Source organism: Rhea americana, unplaced genomic scaffold, assembly GCF_003343005.1.
Source record: "Rhea americana isolate MKP2758 unplaced genomic scaffold, rheAme1 scaffold_85, whole genome shotgun sequence".
NCBI classification, from domain to species: Eukaryota; Metazoa; Chordata; class Aves; order Rheiformes; family Rheidae; genus Rhea; species Rhea americana.
Window position 1 is genome coordinate 2,892,823 of NW_028187034.1, and position 22,042 is coordinate 2,914,864.

Consider the following 22,042-nt stretch of genomic DNA (forward strand, 5'->3'; position numbering starts at 1 on the left):
GCGCCGCCCCGCGCCGCCGCCAATCAACGCCCGGCGTCTTGCCCTGCGTAACAAACGGAGCTGGCGCCGCAGGCCGGCGGAGGGGGTTTAGGGGTTGTTGCGCTAGCCAATCGGAAGCGGGCGCCGARGGGGGAGAGGCTGTCGCTCCGTTCCGCCTCCGCCGCTGGCCTCTCAGCTGTCACTCAAGCGGGAGTCATCCGCCGCTGGCCAATCAGCTCCGGCTGCCGCCGTTGCGTGCCCGGCGGACGTCCTGCGGCTGCAGCCAATCAGCGCGCAGGTCGGTGCAGCGCCCTGCGAATGCTTGGCCGGGTGTGGGTCACCTGCGGGCCTGGGAAGGTGCGGGGTGGGGGCCGCCCCGTGGGGCCCGGGGGGTTGTCCCGTGGGGCTGGGGGCACCCGGCATCAGAGGGTCCTACCTCGTGGGGGTGGGCACAGCGAGCCTCCAGGGTTTGTCCCGTGGGGCTGGGGGAGCAACTGGGGCCCTGTGGCTTGGGGAACCCTGCCCTATGGCACCAGGGTGTGTGTGTGGGGGTCGGGGGTGAGCAGGACCCAAGGGTGTTTGGGGGGCTGCCTCATGGGGCTGGGGGAGCAGCTGGAGCCCCGTGGACAGAGGGCCTGCCCCATGGGTGGGTGAGGAATGGAGATTTCATGGGGCTGGGTGGGAGGGCCTTGCTCCATGGGGCTGGAGGAGGTAATAGGGCTTCTGTGTCTGGCGGGGGGCCCTGCCCCATGGGAATGGCAGCATGGCTGGGACTTTATAGCTGAGGTGTCCTGTGCTATGGGGGTGAGGGGCCTCTGGGGGGGGGCTGGGTGTAGGAGGCAGTAAGCACTCCCATACAGTACCCCATATTTCAGTCTAGGTTACCCTCTGGTTTTGAGGCCACCCTCTGCAGCAGGTTCTGAGCAGAGTGCTGCTACAGTGGGGCCAKCTGTGGGGTGTATGGTGCACCTGCCCCACGTTCCTCCTCCTCTCCTTGCAGATGGCCCAGAAGTTAGTGCTCYGGCGGCTGCTGTCCCTCGCCCCTCGCATGCTGCCACCACCAGGACCACAGGCTGGGCTTCTACCACGAGTGCTCCATGGCCCCCTGGTGCCCCCTGGCTTTCTAGCCCCTTGCAGGACCCTGGCCACCCCAGCGGGCTGCGGGAGCACCTTTAACGTGCAGGATGGCAGTGACTTCCAGGACCGGGTGGTGAACAACCCCAAACCTGTGGTGGTGGATTTCCATGCACAGTAAGTGCCCAGGCCCATGGCCAGGAGCAACTTTCATGTGTCTTTGTTGTCTTAAATGCAAATACCTTTGCGTTGTTTTCCTGCCATGACAGCCCTTCAGGTACCTTGTCCCTTCCCACTGCTGCATTGTATGCAAGCTGTAGTGCTGCTGGCCGCCTCCACGGGGCTTCTGTTGTTAAAAGGCACTTCTGCCTCTACMGTGAGGTCCTTGGAGATCTCACCTGTCTTACCTCTTTGTAGCACAGCCGTGCCAGTATTTAAAACAAAAATACCAAGAAAGCGTTCCCCTGGGCAATGTAGCTTTAAGATGCTCTAGTGTCATTGTGTCTGAGCATTTTGTCATCCTGCAAAAAAACCCTCAAGACTGAAAAATTCTTGATGTCTCTATGCACACCCCTTATGTGACCTCTTAAAAACATCTATTAGCATTAGAAAAACACTGCTTCATATGTTATCAATGCGTCAGTGTAGTTAATGGGCGAGAAATAATGAGCATAACACAGTGGGCCTTAAGAGGGCCTGTGTTTGCACAGTGCTGCTGTACCTTTCACCACCTGGAGCCAGTGGTCTGATGGTGGCAAGTCCCAGGGACAGATTTTGTTGCTCTGTTTTGTTGCYTCGCAAATCTCATTGCTACTACATGGATCAAGAGATGTGCTCTGTGCTGTGCCATAATAGCGTTTGCTACAGCACGTTGCCTAATTGGCTGTACTTTCCTTCAAAGGTGCAGGCGGATGATTAAGCAAATAACCTCATGAATTTAATAAAGTGAAGCTGTGCCCACTATTGAATCATTCCTTAATGCTCTTTTTAAGTAGCTCTTAGGATTCAGGTGACAAGAATGAGTGGCTGTGAAGATTTGAGCCTCCGTGAATGGTCATGTTGTGCCTTTCCAGTTTTCTTAATGTTGCTTGCCCTTGAGGCAGGGCAAACACCTTTGTCAGTAACAGCCTTGTAATACCAGCAGGAACATTTGCCGTCAGTAAAGATCTTGCCATCATTTTGCCAATGAAAATATACCTAGATGTTAGCTGCCAGTTTAAGGATATTGATAATCTGTGTTTTCTTAAGTATTTTGCTAGTCCTGTGTTGTTGATATCTGAACCTKTTATGACCGATTCTGGGCAAACAGCATAAATCAACCTGAAAATCTGTGCTCTARGTAGACCAAACAGACAAATCAAAATGAATGTTAACTGGGATTGTCCAAGGTGGAGAGGGAAGCTGAAAGCCTGAAATCTGACATGGAGAGAATCTGAGGAGGAACAAAGCTCACCAGAGCTTCAATTTTAAATAAATAGGAAGATAATTAGAGCACTTACAGCTTTAAGTCATATTTTCTTGAACTAAATAAGCTCATGGCTTTTTAACTGGTGCAGTTAGAGAAAACAATGCATGTTTTCTGTTTAGAAGGCTTTACAGACTCTGCTATTACTGCACTTGGGTTTGAAATAGGTAGCCTTTCTTTTAACAGATATTACATCTTTGCCRTTTTTGCAGCTAGAGGTTTCTGTAAATCCTGCTGTTATTGCGGAGGGTAAGTCTGCTGCTTGACTGTACAAGTAATCCAATCTTAGTGTGGGCTGCTACCYCTATACCCAATGGCAGCACTCACACAAGTACAACTGAGCAGTTACAGCTCAGTGTGTACGCACCAGTATGAACATAGAGGTGGGTAGAGGTAAATGGCTGGGAAGAGGGGGAAGGAAGACCCTATTAGCTTGGCAGAGCAGATCTTGATGTAACTGAAATGACATCTAAAGCACCCRTGGAGTAAAAGGAATGCTAGATAATGACCTCTTCCTCTTCTYACCTACCCCTGCAAAAATTTGCCAATGCCTTTGTGATAGAAACATCTTTCAAGTCATGATTTAGGAACAATGTTGCTAGCTTAGCTTTTGAATGGAAGGGCTGCAGGAGGGTTGGTTAATGTTTACACTCAGTGTTTAAAGCCTAATGCTCTGGCATTAGGCTTTAGTGTGAAGATGGAGGGAGGTGAAGTGATGGTATATCTGCAAGCCCTGCTGTGGCTGCTGCTGTGCTCGTCTCATCTAATGCCTCCTCTAATGGTCATCTAATGCCTGCTCTCCTCTTTCTTCATCAGATGGTGTGGCCCCTGCAAGATCCTAGGCCCAAGGTTAGAGAAGATGGTGGCCAAGCAGGAGGGGAAGGTGCTGATGGCTAAAGTGGACATTGATGATCACACAGACCTTGCTATTGAATATGAGGTAGGGGCTGAAGACTGTGGGCTTTTCTTTGCTGATGATGCAAAGATGGTCTTGCTCTGGGAAGAGGTGTGTCTGCGCAGCAGCAACACTGACAGGGAGAGGAAGCCCAGTGCTGCTGCCTACAGATTGCTAATTCACGGGTCACTCTTTATTYAGTGGGTCTCACTGCTTGACCCTCTTCCAACTCTGCTGCTCGTGCTCAGCATYCTCACCTCTCCCTGCAGAAATGTGTCCTTTCAGCCTTGCAGAAGTGTGTTAACATAAGTGGTTGCCTGCCCCCAAGGAGCTYGTAGCATGTGCAGCATTTTGTGTACATAAGCTGCTCAGATGTGAGGCACGACATGAAGTAACAAGCCCCAGTCTGTTGAGCTTTTGAACACGATTCTACATGCAACCAGACCATACTCTCCTTCCCTTTCTTGTTTTGTTTTGTTCTCACTGGGTGATAATGTCGCATCTTTTAAGTTGCATCACAAGGAGACACTATGGAGACCGCGCTTCCTGCCACTGTGTTTATAGCAAAGAGAAAGCTTAATTTTCCCTTGCAAATCATGCAAATAGGAACTGCTCCCTCTTCTTAGATGGCATCCTGTTCCCAGGGCTGAGGCTAGCATAGGAAGCTTCTCAGTTTGCTCAGCAAACTAACTCATGAGCAAGTTGTCATTTTGCTAAGCCTGGAGGAGCTGTTCTGTGCTGTTCCCATATCCTGCAGTGCTGGAAAAAGGAGGAAGCTGAAATAGTTTGTTCCCTCCCACTCTTTCCTAAGCAGAACTTCTTGCCTGTGCTGTGGTAGGATGTCTGCCCAGTGAGTGCCTACAGATGTGAGGATTCAGCTTCCACAAACTGGACAAAAGAATGCCCAATACCATCCTTGGTGACAACGTGCTCACAGATCCGCTAAGGTCAGGGAGGATAGCTGCTGGCTTGTTAACAGGGCTGTATACTGCAAACCTGAAGGCTGTATTGCTCAAGGGTGCTAGTGAGAACAAACTGAGGAGGTGGAGGTTGTTTTAGCAAGGGTCAAAAAGTATTAAATCCTAATTGATGCAGGCRAGGTCTTGGTAGCAACTGTCCTATCTAAGGAGAAGAGAATGGAGATTATTAGCTTAACTCTTTTATTGTTCCAAGCCTTCCTGTAGGTAGAATTAGCTAGGATTAAAAGAGGATAATCTCAGATGACTGGAAAAGAGCAAACAGTGCACATAGGTAATGAAAGGTCTTTATAAAGGCTGAAATTTATTCAGTTCTGTAAGACTGATTACTCTGTTCAACATCACGTGCACTTTCATGAGRCAGTGTGTGAGCAGCTATGCTGTCCCCCACCACGTGCGTACATTTATTTGCAGGGTCTGCCTATGGTACAACCTTGGTGAGGCAGGTGCAGGCAAGAGTCGGGCTGCGAGGAAGAGCTGGCTTCCAGCAATTCCTTCAGGAGTCTTAAAACACAAATACAACAAAATTTTATTTTGCAGGACAGCCTAGGGATAGTCATCTYACCCTCTGCTTTCTAGATGATATGTGTGTCTAGTCTTGACTGTTATCCTGTGGCTAAGACCCCCCCCCGCCTCCTTGACAGTGTTTGTGAGTACGATAGCCAGAAATGATCAGGGGTAAAAGACGAATTTTTGATCTGGTCTTCATAATTCAGGGCATCCTTTCCAAGACAGAACTTTGGTTACCAGTTTATATCATACTGAGCAAATGGCTTGGTTTTGCTTCTTGTTCTGGGAAGTTGCTAGTTATGGAGATGTGAGCATAAGGGCTTATGGGAAGATACTTAATCAGGATCAAAGAAGGACCAGAGATGGTATTTGGAAGAGATGAAGTTAGCCAAAGAGGGATGGGTTTTGGGGGCCTTTATTTATTTATTTATTTTCCCCCCTTCCATCTGGGATCAGCTATCTCTATCCTGAGAAAGCTTTTGTCCTGGGGGTTTTCAGTATCCATGCCACCCCTGTAACTCCTCTGCTAGCTGCCAGGAAATATCCTCCCATCTATGTTTATTCCCTGCCCACGCATGYAGACCTCGGCTTGCTGCCTGATTGCACAACATCCTCTCCAACAGATTCATTAGCATGGGGGGAGGAAAAGAGAGGGGGAGAGACCCCCTTGAAGAGCAGAGGAATGCCTGTGCATTCTTTCACACATGCTTCTGTCTGTCCTTGGCTCCAAGCTGTCCTGGCTTAGCACGAAGCGCAGATGCATTTCCTGCTACTAGAGACATCCCAGACACCCTTCCCTGTCCAGTTATGCACAACACAAGTTCTTTCTCTGGGGATTCCTACTCCTTTTATCTAACACCTTTAATCTCTGATTGCGGCCTTTTCTCACTGTTCCACCCTGCTCTTGCCCTAAGAGCAAAAAAGGATAAGGAATACTTTTGTTTCATCTGCTTTCTCTTAAAATTCTTTAATATTTTGCTTTGGCCTGTTGCCCTACGCATGTCTACTGAGAAAGAGCAGTCCCTTCTGCTGTGGATGGGCAGTGCAAACCTTGAGTAGCCCTGGACATGGGCAGTTGTTCATCAACAGAGCTCATTTCTATTGGGAGTTTTATGTCCTGCTCCTAAATATGGGTGAAATCCTTTCCACTGCCAGCTGTGTAGGATCTGAAATAGTATGAAAGCCTCAGCTTTAGTTGAGAGAGAATTCCCTTGGTAGAAGTACTGCCAAGAATAGCCTGGAGAGCTGTGCTCTTTCTTTTTTATTTTTTTCCTCTTTTTTTTTTTTTATTTTTTTCAGGGCTGATCAAAAGCAGCCTGACCTTTTCTTTCTAGAAACATTCTGGAGGAATATGAGGGCTTTTTTAGTTTCAGTGCGGGTTGGATCCAAAAAAGAAGGAGAAAAACAACAACAAAAAGCCCAAAGTTGCCTGCCTTTTAGAAATTTCCATAATGTTTGCTTCACAAGCATCAAAACCAAGTACATGCTCCATGCCACCTCTTCTGTAGCTAGAGGGAGGGATGTTGTGAAGAATGTCATTTTCTCTGTGCAAATGCAAGGAGCTCGTAGGGTCCCTGGTTCTTGCCCAGCTCTGCAGTCTCAAACCCTGAGCCTGTCTTCAAGATTTCCTCACTGCTATAAAAAAAAAAAAAGGGGGAGCTGAGCCCCACTAAGGGCTTCCAACTTCACGATGCCCAGTTTTAAAACTGCCATTGCGCCYTTCTCTTTCAGACTGAAAATGAGTTTTTCCTTTGACTGTTAAAAGTATAGAGCACAGTGCTTCTGCTGCCACCCCAGGGTAGCAGAGAGGAAGGAGATCCGGGCAGGTTGCCTGCCGGCACCGATATTTTCCCTGACTTGAGGCACGTGGGAGGAGATGAAGGCAGCAAAGTATGCATGAAGCTCCTGTGTCTGTTAATCAGCATGCAGAGCCCTGTAACAAGTATCATCTGGTCTTCTCTAGTTCTTTGAAGCTTGATCTGTTCCTTACCAGGCCTAGTGCCATGTCTTGTGGCATGAGATGTAATGTTGCTGGTTAGATACGCTATTTTTTGGATGGAGCTGGAGTAACTCTGCTTGTTATTACCCCACTTAACAAACCAGAGGAAAKCTCTGTGGAACTTTGGCCTTCTAGAAGAGGAGAGACCAGTCAAATACACTGTTGTACTTCTAAAATCACAAGCGAGCATGTCAACATCTCTGGGGTCCAAGTTTTCCAGCTCTGCTGCAGCCAGTCACTAGGAGGAGCTGAAGAACATGCATTGCACCAGCACTAGAGGAGGTGGCARAAGCCCCATTGCTGCTGTCCTGTCAAATTAGACTGCACAAAACCCTGGAGAACAGGCTACAGGGAACCATGCTGAACTGACCAGCTAGAATGGGGTAGAAACAGAGGAACAAAATATCTCTTTCATCTCAAACTCCTGATGGGAGCAAAGCCAGATCACTGGAGGGTTTCCTGCAGGAAGGATTTGTGAGTGTGGGAGATTCTTGCTGGCAGTGAAATGGAGGACAGCTGGGAACATATGAGGGAAGGTCCTGCAGGCTGGCAAACAGACTGCAGGCAAGATATGGACAGGATGTGTTTCAGGGGAGAGGCTTTGTACAGATAAAAGGGTGCTGAGGCTGCAGGGGCAGGCAGCTGTCTGTTCCGAAACATGACCAGATCTCTCTCTCTCTCTTGTGCAGCTTTCTGAGCTTTGATTGCTCCTTCTCTAGATTGTGTCTGCAAGGTCCAAAGGTGGTTCTGTTGTTCATTCAGCAACTCCCTGGGAACCATTGTCATTTCCACTGCTGTTCTCTTGGGTAATTCCCAGCAAATTTTATTCTAGACTAAAACAGTAGCACCCAGAGCAATGTGGCTGCCTGCTATTTCTAACTGAAGGGATTTCTTTCATTCTACCTAATTGTCAGGGATCTGCAATGGACAGCCATTGATGCATGACAAGCCAAACCACTGAAAAGGAAAGATGAGCTGGAAGGAGTTGTCAGTACTATGGTAGGATAGAGCAAGAAAATCTTCTGCCTGTTCAGTGATGGGTGGGGAAACCACTTCTAACTCCTGTCCTATCTGGAGARAAACACAGGCCTAGCCCAAGACCAGCCCAGCCATAAAATGCTCAAAGATCATGTCTGAGAGATGTCCTGGAAAGTACTGGTAAATATTGGGCTTGTTTGCTCATGAGAGCTTAAACGGGAAGCCTGAAAGAAGAAGAGGAATTTGTACTGSAGGGGGCAAAAGCTTTATCTGTTTAATTTTATATTAGGTTTAGTGTTTTTTCTTTTAAATTTTGGGTATGTCTTAAGCTGGAAAAGTTGCGCAGACCTAACTTGAGCAATGTTACTTAAGTCAATACAGAGAGAAAGCCACAGAGAGAAGAAGAACATGGTGCCTACCTGGCMCTGGTTTTGCTAAGGAACATGTTAGCCTTGTGCAGTGTACAGTTAYGCTCTTACAGAGAGGGGACTGAGGTGGTTGAGCTTGTAGTTTGCTTTTAATAAAATGCCTTTAGCCATAGAAAGTGATGTCCTTGGTAGTGGAAAACAAAGTGTTAATTAAAAATACCTTTCTCTTTTCTTGTACCTGGCTTTTGGTCTCTAGCCAAATATAGTTAACCTGCTGTTCCCAGGTGTGAGGGACTCCAAGGAGGCACCGCTGTCCTTGTAGGGCTCCATTTGGGGTCAGAGTGCAGTCAGGCTTCTCACAGTCTTTGCTTACATGTCTCTGCTTCTCTTGGCCCCCAGGTGTCAGCAGTGCCGACTGTGCTGGCTATGAAGAATGGAGATGTTGTGGATAAGTTTGTGGGGATAAAAGATGAGGATCAGCTGGAAGCATTCCTCAAGAAACTCATCGGAGCCTGAAGTAAAAAGGTGGCTGTACCTCTGCCTCTGGATGCATCCATGTCATGCATTCCTTGCCTGGAAGAGCTGAGAGGCATGTGATCTGCCCGCCTTGTACAACCTGGGGTTTTATTCTGTTTTGGGGGTTGTAGGAGATGAACAATATTGTAACCTTTCCTTCCCACTTCCCACTTTTCTTGGGCAGCATTAGTTGTAAAAGGTGCTGAGGAGCATGGCTGCTTGTTCTCAAAGTGGGGAGTGTGGCTGGAATTAGGAGCCCATCTTTATCAGCAAATTGCTGATGTGTGAACCTGCTGCTGAGTTAGAGGAGGAATGTTTTTTCCCTTTGCCTAGTGTCAGATAGCCCAGAGCAGAGGGCAGCTACTTCCTGCAAGACATGGATGCATACGTGCCCTGAGTGGATTTGTTTAAAGCTGAGAATGTCTCTCCATTGTCTGTGAAACTTGTGTCCTTGTCCTTCTGTTGTCATGTTGCTGGGACACATGAATCTTCTGCAAATCTGTGGGCTCTTGTCTTTTTATAAAAGAAAATAAAGAGAAGTATTTTATGGGTGTCCTTTTATAGGTCTATAATAAAGATAATTTTATTGGTCACTTCTGTCTACTTGGAGAATAAAACTTGATATTCTGAAATCCTCGGGAAGTCCCTTTTTCTGTCCAGAGAGATGAGAAGGAAGATAAGCAGAGAAGTGGCTTATTTCTCATGATGGGTTGTGAGAGTGCAGATTAGGACTTAAGACACTCCCATAGCCTAAAAGATAATTTCTTAAAAACAAATAAATGGATTATTTTATGGGGCTTTTGATGCTGTTTCTCTGACTTTCCAGTGTGATCAGACCCACTGTTGGTGCTGCTGAATCCATGACTCTGGAAAAAGGACTCTTCTGCAAGCAGAGGAACTCTGGCTCATTGCACACAACGAACCTGCTCAACACCCCCCCCCTCCACACACACACACACCCTCCACACACACACTGTGCTTTTTTTTAGTCACTTCCTGGTGAGGAATCTGCAAGCCTCCTTCTCCCTTGTGTGAATAATTAAATCTGCTCATGCAGGTGAGCCATGCCAAAAGGCAGCCTTTTGACTTTAATTGCCTTGACCTTTAGACCAAGGCACAGAGCTGTGTGTTCATATCACCAGCAGACTTCAGCCCTTCCCTCCTCCTGTCCTACACCTGTCTCCGGTCAACATGACTTTTGGATGCTTCCCATTTTCCTCTGCAGTGCTCCATTGGCTGCTTGTAGCTTCAGGTGACTTACCTAAGATGCACGACAACACTGTAAATACTTAATAACCATGTAAAAGCCTTTTTCCCCTTCCCTGCTTCTGTTTCTCTTCAGTCACTATTAATGCTGCTTTGGCTCTGCTCTATTTGCTTCCTGGAATAGGTTGGTTGTCACAAGCGGCAAGGCAATTTTTTCTACACCTTTGCAATAACCATTTATGACCTTTCAAGGAGTGGGGGAGTGGTGATCTAACTCCTGCATGTTATACTGCAACCGCAGTGCTGTAGGCATTGCTGTTCTTGGCTGCTTTCCTCACCCTGGACACCAGTGAGGCCTGGACAACAGCAAAATTGGTGCCAGTTGCCTYAAAGAGAGTATGTTGCTCATGCTGAGCTAACACGCTGGCATGTTGCTGACATAATATGCTGCTGGAAGTGATGTCACCTGGAGGTAATTCAGCAAAGCTCTGTTGGTCAGTTATGACCAGTTAAAATAGCACTTTATTTTTGAGACCACCAAAGTTATGCTGCTGATACCCTGCTTGTGTTTCAGGCAAAGCAATTTGCTCTGCTGTTCCAGTTCACTTTGGCATTCCTGCTCCATAAACACTTCTAGTAAAGACTGTCTCCATTTTCCTGCACATGCAGGAAAAGTAGGGAAACAGCGTCACATACCCAACAATAGTCAACTTTCATGCCTCACCATCCCACAGAACAGGAAAAAACACAGTGACTTTGCATTGTGCATTTAAGAGACAGTATAAATTAGCTATTTTATCACTTCCTTCTAAAGAAAAGTGGAGCTAATGTGGCATTCAGCTATTAAAGTGCCAGCATGCTTTAGAGCACATTGCATGAAAACCGCAACTGTTCCTCTAAGATAAATACTGAAGACCCACACATGTGGTGCACTTTGAAAAATCTCTCCAAAACAGCATAAATGGTGGAGAGGAGAGGGAAGAGTTTGGAGCACCTTCAGGCTCTCTGAGTGATTTGCAAAATTTTCACCATGGTACAAGACTTAAAAGTGCAAAGACATTTTCTGAACAGGATCTTAATTCAAATCCCTGTTTAGTGTCTGCTGAGGGAGGCCTTGAGGATTTCCACAGCTGCTGTTAATAACAGATGAAGTGTAAGTGGGAAGCACCACAAGCAGTGTATTTATATAGAAGTAAAAAGAGGGAGGAGAAGGTTACAAAGCAATTTTCAATGCTACCTGAATGTGATGTTGGTCATTCCTGAGAGAGACAATGCAATAGGTTATGTCTCAACCATAATTGCTTTTTACATGTTAGTTGTTAAAATGTTTTCTCCGTTCTTGTTCTGGTAAGGATGCAGTTGTTCTTCATTTTTAAACATGTCTAATGTTCCTCTGATTTGTTAAACATTTACTTTTTCCTGCCCAGGACTGCCTACATTACAGCACTGTTCTCTGCTTCTAATGTTCCTGGTTGCTATTTTAAGAATGTGTGGCAGTTGGTGGCTTTCCAAGGGTGCAAAGCTGAACCAAACCTGCTTCTTGCTCCCAGGTGCATTCTGAACCTAACACCAAGAYCCCCACAAAATTCCTGTACCTTACCTCTGCCTTTGTGCTCATGTTCTTGTCCAAGGGGCCTGATTCAAGGCAGCTGAAGGTTTTCCATTCATTTCTGCTGGTTTGCATTGAGCCCTAAAGCAGCTGCTCCTTTCCTCAAGATGTTTGCGTCCATCTGAACTCCMTGTTAAACTCAGTCTGCTGCGTCATGCCAAAGGCCTGCAGGGAAGGAGAACTGTGTTACCTTCTCTGCTAGGTATGCTAAGCAGCAACTAGAATAATGTCTGGGTAGACATGAAAAATTCAGGTTGACTGATTTGCAGCATACAGGCAGTTGGCTCCCCMTAAATACTCGTACAGCTTTGATGGGGACAGGACTTGGGACCAGATTTGGTTCCAGTTAGATAAAGCCGCTGCAGTCTGGCCACCTAATATTAACAGTAAATCCTTTGCTTTAATCAACATACTGTACCATTCCCCCTGTGTAAAGAAACAAGAACCAGTACTATGTGAACAGGGAAACAACTGTCACTAACGCTGCCATACGCAGGGCCTTTCACTAACCTAGCCTTACTGTTTGTCACTAGAGCTTGTTGACCACTGAAGTTTTTTCCTTTCCTTTCCTTTTCTTTTTTTTTTTTTCAATTAGTAATTATAGGATTCAGACAGAATTGCAATTAAAATTCCAAACTGTGGAAGACTTATTAGCAGCAATGTTAAGCTCAGTGTTGTTCAAAAGCGTTTCTGAGTCGCATTAAACGATCACTGAAGCTTTCCGTAAGTTAAAGAATAACAAGTTACAGTAATACCCTAATAACTTGGGGAGCTGCAATATTCTAAGTGATTAAAAGATAAATTATCAAAGTCTTGAGGTCCAGACAGAAATAAAAATACATCAGCTATTACACAGCCTCAGCCTTGTTACCTGCCACTTCAACCCACTCAGGATTGAGTCCGTCAGTGCACGTCCGTCCATCCTTCCCAGCAGTGCAAGAACAAAAGGAGAGGTGAGAAAGGTTCAGGTGCCCCAGTCAGCTCCAGAGCTGCGCTTCAGTATTGCTTTCCTGTTGTTGTTCYCAAGGACACTCCGATCACTTGTAAACCTTCAGGTTTTTCTGACTTTGCAACTTTCTAAGTTCACTAACACTTTCTCTCTTAAAAAACCTCTCTCGGGCAAAAACTGGAGGCTGCAACTAACTGCTAGTGCTGCAGTTGCAGCCTGAGTGTGATGCCAGGAGGGGCTGCTGTGCTGAGCAATACCTGTTCCCTATTTGGTGCCTAGTGCCCTGGGCTATGAGTTCAGAGAGGAAGCAGGCAGCAGTTGCTTTTTTTTCCCCCCTCTTTCAGTGCTGTGCAATACGTTCCTGTGCTCTGTGGAAGGAAGGAGCCAGGAGAAGCTGGGGAAACCTGTGCGATAGGAAAGCATGTGGGGAGGGGTGGACATCAAATCTCCCCTTACGCTCCTAGAGCAGTCAAACGAGTGAAAACTGGAGACCTCTAGAGAGAGCTTGAAAATGTGGCTCTCCCCGTCCCAGTGGGGACGGAGCAAGAAGAAATCCTATGACTGCCTCCCTGGTGCACTGGTGGCAAGAGATCCCCATTGGGGCTGAGTCTAGGGGACCAGTCTCACACAGAGAGGCCAGAGTGGGGGACAGCGGAGGAGCTCATCCTGAAGAGCAGAGTGGACAGCAGCAGACAAGAAGGCTCTGCTCCTGGGCAGTACCCAACATCCTGCCTGCCTGACTGGACCTTCCAGTCCCTGGTAATCAAAACAGCCACAATCAAAATACATTAGAACTGACTGATTTTTCTTCAGGGCATGTCGCTTCTGTGGAGGAATGTCCCTGAATATACATATGTTTACGCACACATGCACTGTAGCTGCTGATGAACAAAGATATGACCCAGCTTGTTTGCTCTTCCCTCTTAGGGGAAGGCTGAGCTCCTGGTACTTTCTTGGTCCCCACTGCTAGTTCCTCAGATGCTAAAGGCACTCTCAGCTCCACCTCTCCTCTGRCTGGAGAAGTAGTTGAGTAATACTGAAAAACAGGACATTTTTGCAGTGAAAGGCCTAAAAAACATCCATTTCAATTTGTCCAGAAGGTACAAAATACAGCAGAGATTTTGTTCTCTATACATGATGGTGACATCAGGCCTCCCAAGCTACTGCAGCTCCTCTGTCCTGGTGCCTGAAGAACAGGGAGTGAGAGGACATGTTTCTTACATGGCTCCACATGTGATGCATGTAGCTTCATGGGCCTAGGAATGGAGAAGAGCTGCAATCCCTGAGGTTGTTTTTTTTTCTGCTTCACCTCAAGGCAATAGCACTTCCCCATAGGGCTCACAGCAGCAGGCACAGGAATTGCTGAGCTCCTTTCCTCACAGACTGCTTTAACCATCGTGTTGTGGCACACTGCAGTGAGCAGGTAACTAGTGCTCTGGGTCTGGAGAACGCAGCAGATGTGATGTAAATGGATTGTTGTACTACATGCAAGCTGTGACATGCCTTCCAGTATTTATAAAACATTGTTTTGCTTTAATCTTAAATTGTCAAAGCCCTTTCTGTTCGCTGGAAGCCTTTTTTTTTTCTTTTTCTTTTAACTGCAAGTTTCATCTTTCAAAGCTTAGCTAGTTTTGAGTGATGATGAAAAATCTCATTTGCAGTGACTTTTTGTTACATGCCTACATTGTTCATGCAAAACTGGTTGTTTATTTTTCACCTTGGCATAGCTCAGGAGTGACTGCATGGTGTTAGCTTCAAATTTCTAAAAACACTCATCTGTGAGGAGAGATCTAGCATGGCAGTGCTCAGACCAAGAGACTAATGCTTTGGAAAAGCATGACTGTCTAAAAAGAGGGTGAAGGCAGCATCGTTTAAACTATTTGGCAACTGTAAGCAGTGGATCTGCAATGCATGTTATCCAGAGAATATCTGTAGAGTGCTTTGGGTCTCTTTGGGATGCAGCAAGCTAGAGGAGTAACAGTTCCCAGGCTCCAGGGGAAATCCAAGCAGTGCCCACAGAGCAAAATGAGCATAGGGGAAATATATCTGCAGGGAGCCTATAGAGTGACTCAGAAGTCATAGAGAAAACCACCTCCTGCTGCTTGGAGAAGCAAGACTGAAAGATGAGTCTGCTCCTSGACAGAAGTTGGTCTTAATAACCACATCCTCTTCTCCAAGAGTGAGACACCCARCCCTGGGGGAGGGGAGGAGGGGACTAAACAGAATATAAATCACACATATGACAAATTCCAGGAAAACATGTGGAAGCTTCTTTTTTGTCCTTCCACTAGCTGATTGCAGGAAGCTCCCCAGGTGATGGCTTTAGCAGCTGCTGGGACAGGAGACCTTATTGTTCTGTGGTCATGATTTTACAATCTTGCCAGTTTTTGACAGGAAACTACACAACAAAACCTTCTAGTTCTTCTTTCTTGCTCCCTGGGTTTGCTCTCAAGGGCCTGATCCTTCAGTTTATCTCTTTCATTACCTCTGAGGAGATCCAGCTTCCCTTTCTCAGCTTGGATCTGGTCCCAGGTCTGRTGGGCTTCACCCCAAGATCGTGGCAGGAACACAGAGAATTTTCCCTAGACTTCAGTCCATATTAAACATTGGCACTCTCAAGCCTGTCACTGTATTTCTAATGCTAAACTATGCGGTTACCCAGCACATCAACCCCCTTGTACCTGTCTGCATGGTGTTTAGTTCTTGTTCCCATTTCTCTGACATTGGACTCAAGTTCTGTTCCCAATTTAGGTTTCCTTAGTGGCACTCAGAAGCACATTTTGCATCTTTTTTGTCTGTCTGGCACAGCACAGGGGTGTAGCACAGAAGRTGGTAGCAACTCTGATATTAAAGACTACGAGAATGTGATGGACYCGTTGCTGCCAGTCTCACTGATGCATGGAGACTTGAAACATGAAGCTATGACCAGACTTTTGGGGTTGCCATCATCTCCCTGTTCTGCTGCTTCTTCATGATTCCATGCCTCATCCCAGCACTGCGGCCAGCTTGCAGCTACCAGCAGCATGGTGGCTGACGCAAGGGCGCCATTTCCTGCCTGGTCCTTTTTAGCCTGCAGCTTAGGGTACTGCAGTTCTGCTCAGGCAGCGTTAAATCCTGAATCTCTTCCCCTGCCTCTTTTTTCCTTCCCTTCACTAGGTTTTACACCAAGGCCAGGAACGAAGATCGCATTCCCTCTGAGGAATCAACAGGCTGTGGCGTTTCCAGCGACGGAGRCAGTGCACTAAAGCCTGTCCTCATTAAATCTTCCCCCGCCATGGAGCTGATGGTGCAGGCAGGTTGRCATGTCACCAGTTTTGCTAAGGGTGTCGGCAGGGGCTGAGGTTTTGCATCAAGTAGATGCATCAGGTGTTGCAATCCCACCTGGAGAGTGCCTGGCTGAGGTTCAGCCCTCTCCACACTCGCTTGTGCCTGTGATCTCACAGGGTTTTGCAAGCACTAGTTGGGCACAGTCAGCCTACATTGCCAGAGCTGCAAGGAAAACTCAGAGCTCAGGTGTGATTCAGTTGAGGAGTCTCTCTCATGACTGAGTCAGGCTTTATTCCAGCATCTTCATGCTGTGCTTCAGGGGGAGCCATGTCTCAGGCACAGCACGAAACCCAGGCTGTACTTGCCCCCGCATTGCTGGCTGGGAAAAAAAGTGATGGATAGTGTCCTTCTCCCATTTGTGAGGACAAACTGGGCCTCCTTGGCACTGCCACCCCTCTGCCACCTCCAGTACAGCATCTTGACCAAAACCGGCCAACCTGAGCCATGATCCACTGACCCATTCCATCTGGGCATGGGGGGAGTCAGACCATCACTTTGCAGCAWCAAGCAACCAGATATCATGTCCTAAGGAGCCTGGCTGGAGACTGCCACTGTCAGCTGGTGTTTTGCCCCGCAGCCTCTCCCAACACACTGTAGCCCCATGTGCCAAGGTCCCATGTGCTCACAGAGAACTCTAAGAGGTCTGAGAAACTCAGAAGCTCTCCTAAACTTTTCCACCGCCCTCCTGTCTCACTCCTTGTCCTTGACAGCATAGCCTGGGGCCCAGGCAGTCTCCCTGTTTGCTCTTCTGCCGCCAAACTGGCTCTTGCCATGGTTGCTTCCGGTTTATGGTATTTCTGTGCACAGCTGAACAGCTGCATTATGCCACCCTGGCAGGCTGCGTGGCACAGACAAATGATACAATTCTGGGACGGAGGTGCCAATATACGGTTAGCTAGACTGAGGGGAAAGGAGAGGGCTGCTCAGCCATGATGGGGGACCCCGCTGCACATTTCATTTGTGTCTTCCACTAGCATGATGTCACTTAGTCTCATCTCTTAACATACTGACATTGGTACAGCAGTAAGGGTGAATGACACGCAGTGTGCAAAAACCAGTAACTTCTGGTATCCAAAAAAGGTGAATAGGTTCTCCCTGGACAATAGGATCTGCGGGTAGTTGGCAGCTGGAAAACAGGCTGCTGATCCAGGCATGATCTGTCTACCTTTAAAGCTTCTCCCCTGTGTGGCGGTAGGTTGGGCAGGTCACGAAAGCCTGTCAGGCTTTCGCACCTTGTCTGCAATGATGCCACGGCTSTGCAGCACTCCCCGCGCTGCTGGGACTCCTGCCCTGCTGCAGTATGCAACCAGATATTTCCTGTTTGCACACAGCCTCAGGGCAGGCGCTTCCAGAGTTCAGCTCCCTTTTAGCCCCTCTACTAAGCRAAAAGATCAGTGCCCCAAGTGCCTCAGAAAACTGTGGCCAAGTGCTTGGAAACAGGCTGTGAAGGCTGAGCGAGTGCTGCCCACTCGGGGGTGAAGGAGGGCCAGGCTCTTGGGGCCACCCACTTGGGGCTGGAGAGCGTGGCAGCTCTGCACTTCCAGCCTCAGTTTGCCAGCCAGCAAGCTGCGGATGACCGTGGCACTGGGAAGGAAACCACTCTCTGAGGAGGACCTYTTAGCACCCTGGGAGGGAGGACGTCAGCGCAGCCACTTTCTGCCCTGGTCTGTGCTGGCACAGCAGGCAAGGGCAAGGCGGGGGGGAGGGGACACAGGAAGGCCCTCGTTATTCAGGGCTTGCTAATTAGACGGGAATGTTATCTCCAGCCCAGATGTCAGCTCTGACCTCCCTCTAACCTCTGCCTGGAAATCAAAACAGACACAACTCTATTTGTTTTAAAATAATAAAAACAAGCGTTTGGGGTGAAGCAGGAAAATCTGGCCCTGGGGGGATGGCTGGGCAGGGAGGAGGGCACACAACCAGATAAGCCCTGCAAGATATGCTGAGGTGCAGAGTTGGAAGGGATGGGCCACCCTGCCCTGAGCAGAGAACAAGGTCCCCATGACTTACCGGGCCATACACGTATTTTGGGTCCTCTGACCTATTTCCAGCAGTGGTGACAGTGCAGGATGGCTCAGACCTGCATGTCACCAGACRTGGTTTTCCATCCCATCCCACCTGGTCCTGGTAGGTGGAACTGCTGAGAAGGGTGGGCTGAGTTGGAATTTTACCTCCATGCCTTTCTCTAGGATTGACTAAACGGTCTCAGTAAGGAGATGCTGACCCCTGGAATGAGCTCAGTGTTTCAAACCTGACCTGACCTCCTGCTGCCCACACCACATAAGGCAGCCCTTCAAATTGTTTGCAGGCTAAAGGGAGCTGTGTGATGTGAACAGTCAAGTTTTTTTTTTTTTTTTTGTCCTTGACTTGTAGTAAAAAATTATCATATTGCACTTCTGTAATAATCTCTTCTAGCTGAGGATCAAACTTTGATCCACTCTGAACTGAGCGAGGCCTTTGAGCACCTCACCCTTCATTACATAGATTTATATATTTTTTTCCCAYAGGAGACCTCCTATTTTCTTCCTCTTTTTGTAAGCCCACAGCTCTGGCTTGGCTCTGAATACCCAGGTCTGTTGCTGCCTCTTTCCTAATGTGTAACTTAGCACTATAGTGCCMATGCCCACACTTTACACAAGGCAGTTGCTGGTACACTTGGCCCCACCCTGCCTCGTCTGTTTAGACTGCATAAACAAGAGTTTGGCCTGTACTGAAGTGCTCCAGGTCCTCTATCCAGGGAGATGCAAGGACATCTCCTCACAGGTCTTCTGGCTTTGTAAGGTGCATGGGGAAAGCTGAGCTGCACACTCAGCTGACAGTGCAGCGATACTTTGTCCCTGCTTCCCTCCTCTTGCCTGCAGATCATGTTGGTGACCTATTCGTTAGCCTCATATCTAAGATCTTGCATCCCTGCTCAGTCCCTCTTCTTATGTATTTCCTTGATCCAGAGACTAGAGTTCTTCCCAACCTTCCCCCTTCCCCATCTTTTATGAAGACTCCAGAGGGATGTGCTCATCATGCCACAACCAGCAGTTCTTCTGTCTGTGCAGAGGGGGATCCTGATATTGCAAATGCCACCAGTGATTTGCGGTTATATGTCATTTTGCCTATCATCATCCCCAGGCAGTAAGCAGGTAAAAGTCTTCCTTTTCGGTCTCCTTTCAAAATGCTTGGCTGGTCCACGAGTAATGGGTGGTTTTTTTTGTTTTTTTTTTTTCCCCACCCTCTAAGGGTTGTACCTCACAGTTATGACATCATGTTAGTGATGCATTGCCCTCCGGCGACATCGCCAGAGCAGAACATGATTTCTGTCSTCCTGCCTTTTGTCTTCCAGTCCTAGCTACTGGCTGTAACACCCTGTCTCCCTGAGCCTAAGAGTTATTGAAGCAGAATAATAACTGAGAGGTGAGTAACTGAGAAGCTACCTGACCAGGTTTAGATCTAACTGTAAACATCTTCTCCGGTAACAATGGGCAGGATGATCTGTGTTTGCTAAAGTACGGAGACACTGAAGGAGAAGGAGGCGCACACAGGCATCCATAGGTGCACTTAYGGAAGGCATTCACGCAGTGTACATGCAATAAAACTCCACTGCAGAAACCAGCACAGCTCCACAGACTTCAGYGAATTTGTACCCACTTTTATTAGCTGAACTTCTAAGACAACATTTACATGATAGATAGGTGCACTGGCTCTCACTGTGTGATCATGTCTCCAACACACTTAGYATGCACTTCCATGAACACTAGTACTGTGCACACAAACACACACACACCCTGACAAAAACACTCACAAAGACACGTGCTTATACAGGCAAGTAGAAACACCTGTTCTTCTCCAGGAAGTGAGACAGACAGCTCCTCAGGCTGTTTTAGGATGGTCCTTTGCATTTGCAAGAAAGAGATTAACRAACTGGAGCAATTCCAGGGAAGGACCATTAGGCTGGCCAGGGGGCTAGAGCATCTGATCTATAAGGAGAGGATGAGGGAGCTGGGTTTGTTTGGCCTAGAGAAGAGAAAGTTGGGTGGGGGAAGGGATCTAATCACCATCTTCTACTACTCAAAGCAGGGTGATAGAGAAGCTAGCCAGACTTTTGTCAAAGGTGCTCAGTGAAAAGACAAGAGGCAACAACACAGAGATCATGGAATCACCATCCTTGGTTTCAAAACCCAGCTGGACATGGCCCAGAGCACCCTGGTCTAACTCTGAAACTGGCCCTGCTCCAAACAGGTGGTTCAGCTAGAGACCTCCAGAGTTACCTTCCACACTAAATGACTCTGTGACTTTGGCAATCCTACACAATTGGCAATATACTTTCTTCATTACAGGTATCGATCACAACCACTTGCATCTGGGATATTATAATAACCCCTGTGACCAGCTGGGCAGCTGGAGTGAATTCATGGTGTCACTGCAAAGGAGGTTTTCTYATCTCTCCTGGGTTGTGATTCCCTGATTGCTTCTGACCAGCCTATGTCTAGGCTGCTGCTGAAAAATCCCTCCCACTGCTGTGCCTTTCCAGTGTCTCTTTAGCACTCGCTAGTCACCTGGACCACGAAAATGGTCCAGCTGGAAATATCTCCCTTTCCTTCGGTTCACATTCATTTCCAGATGGATCAGTTGATCATGTAATCTAGGGGTGGCAGTGGGAGTATGAACACTGGAGGAAGAAGGGGAATAGGAGGGAAGGGGAATTCTTCTTTTGGGAGCTGCCCAAACTTGAGCTGGCTTAGAGCAATCTTCAAACAACAGCCCTGATCTTTGTCAAGGTGAGAAGGAATGTGATGTTACCTCATGCTAGGTTAATCTCATCCAGGTTGCTTGTTCCAAGGAAAGGGTGCGCAGCCTCTCTTTCTTGAGCCGTGTGCCACCTGCAAGCAGTTCAAGGGTAGCTGCTGTGGTAAGCTCAGGACAGATGGTGCTATGCTGGGGCATAGGCAGGGTAATCTGAAATCACAGCTACAGGAGGATGTGAGCCAGTCAGTGCCTTGTGGCCAACATCTTTGGGTCTCAGTGCATGTCTGTGTATCCTGGCATTCATGCATCCCATGGGTAGGTGGGGAGGTCTCCAACCTGCGAACCGTTCCTGAAGCTCCTGCTCCCTTTGGATGCTTTCTGTCTTGGCTCTTAAAATATGTGGCCTGAGAACTACAAAAACTCTCTGTGTGGTACTGAAGGTCATTAAATTTGGCAGCTTGTGTACCCCAGACTAAACCTGAGTGTCTGACAATGGTAAGACCATGCAGTAAGCATTTAGCCCACTCAGCCTGTGTTTCCGGGACTTGTATTATAGAGGAAGCTGTTCTGTGCCACTCTTTCTGCTCCTATACAGATAACTACCTCCTGGAGTGCTAAGTCTGACTGTGTTTGGTAAGGATCTCTGAGGGCTGGTAGTCAGTGTGTGCTCTGTCCTCTGAAATGCCAGCCTTTCACAGCTCGTAAGTAGAGTGGCTGATGTCTTGCCTCCCAATCTGCTGTTGCTTCCCAAAGCATTTCAGTCATCTCAAAGGAAGGTGGGTGCTGTGACACCCCTCTTTTCTTCCCCATCAAGGGAAACAGGGTCCTACAGACTGCCAGCAAGCCCAGAAATAGTTATAGTCTGCATCCCTACTCCCCATACACCCCCCATCCCATGTGATCCACCATACACATGTGATCTGACGGCTTAAATTTTCATGTCCTAGCTTTAATGAGCTTGTGTCAGGAATGGTATGTGCATAGCAGCCTTATCTGATGACAGTGACATTTTTAGCATGTTTGGTTTTATTTGTAACCAATTTCTAGGGCAATTCAGCTGGATGGTTTGAACTGCCTTGAAATGTTTAAGAGCCCTATCCATGCACTGGCTGCTCTGCCAGAGATACTGGGGGACTCAGCAGTGTGTACAGAGGCAAAAGGCTCTGCGATAGAGTCAGTTTGTGCACCAGATTTGCCAGCTGCAGCCTTTCACACACTCACAAGTATATGACAAACAACACTGGGATTTTTTGTTTGTTTTTCCTTTCTTTTTTTTTTTCTTCCGGTTCTCAGTACTGTCATGACCAGATGGGAATAGGTTTCCCATGTCTGATGCTGGGGACTCTTCAACCCCTTTCTCCCAGATATCCACCACATCACAAATGCAGACGTTTCTCTTGCTCCAGCTAGTAGGAGCTACGGGGGAGAAGGGGAGGGGTCTCTTTCTAGTTAG

The 22,042-nt window shown here is 47.6% G+C and overlaps 1 protein-coding gene across 1 annotated transcript; it reads left to right on the forward strand.

The window, feature by feature from the left end:
• The first annotated feature begins 281 nt into the window (after positions 1-281).
• Positions 282-9,393, forward strand: TXN2 (thioredoxin 2). Its single transcript, XM_085323419.1, has 4 exons — positions 282-336; positions 980-1,230; positions 3,335-3,458; positions 8,645-9,393. Exons 1-4 carry the CDS (start codon positions 298-300, stop codon positions 8,759-8,761), a joined length of 531 nt encoding a protein of 176 aa, XP_085179545.1. The 5' UTR covers positions 282-297; the 3' UTR covers positions 8,762-9,393.
• The last annotated feature ends 12,649 nt before the right edge of the window (positions 9,394-22,042 follow it).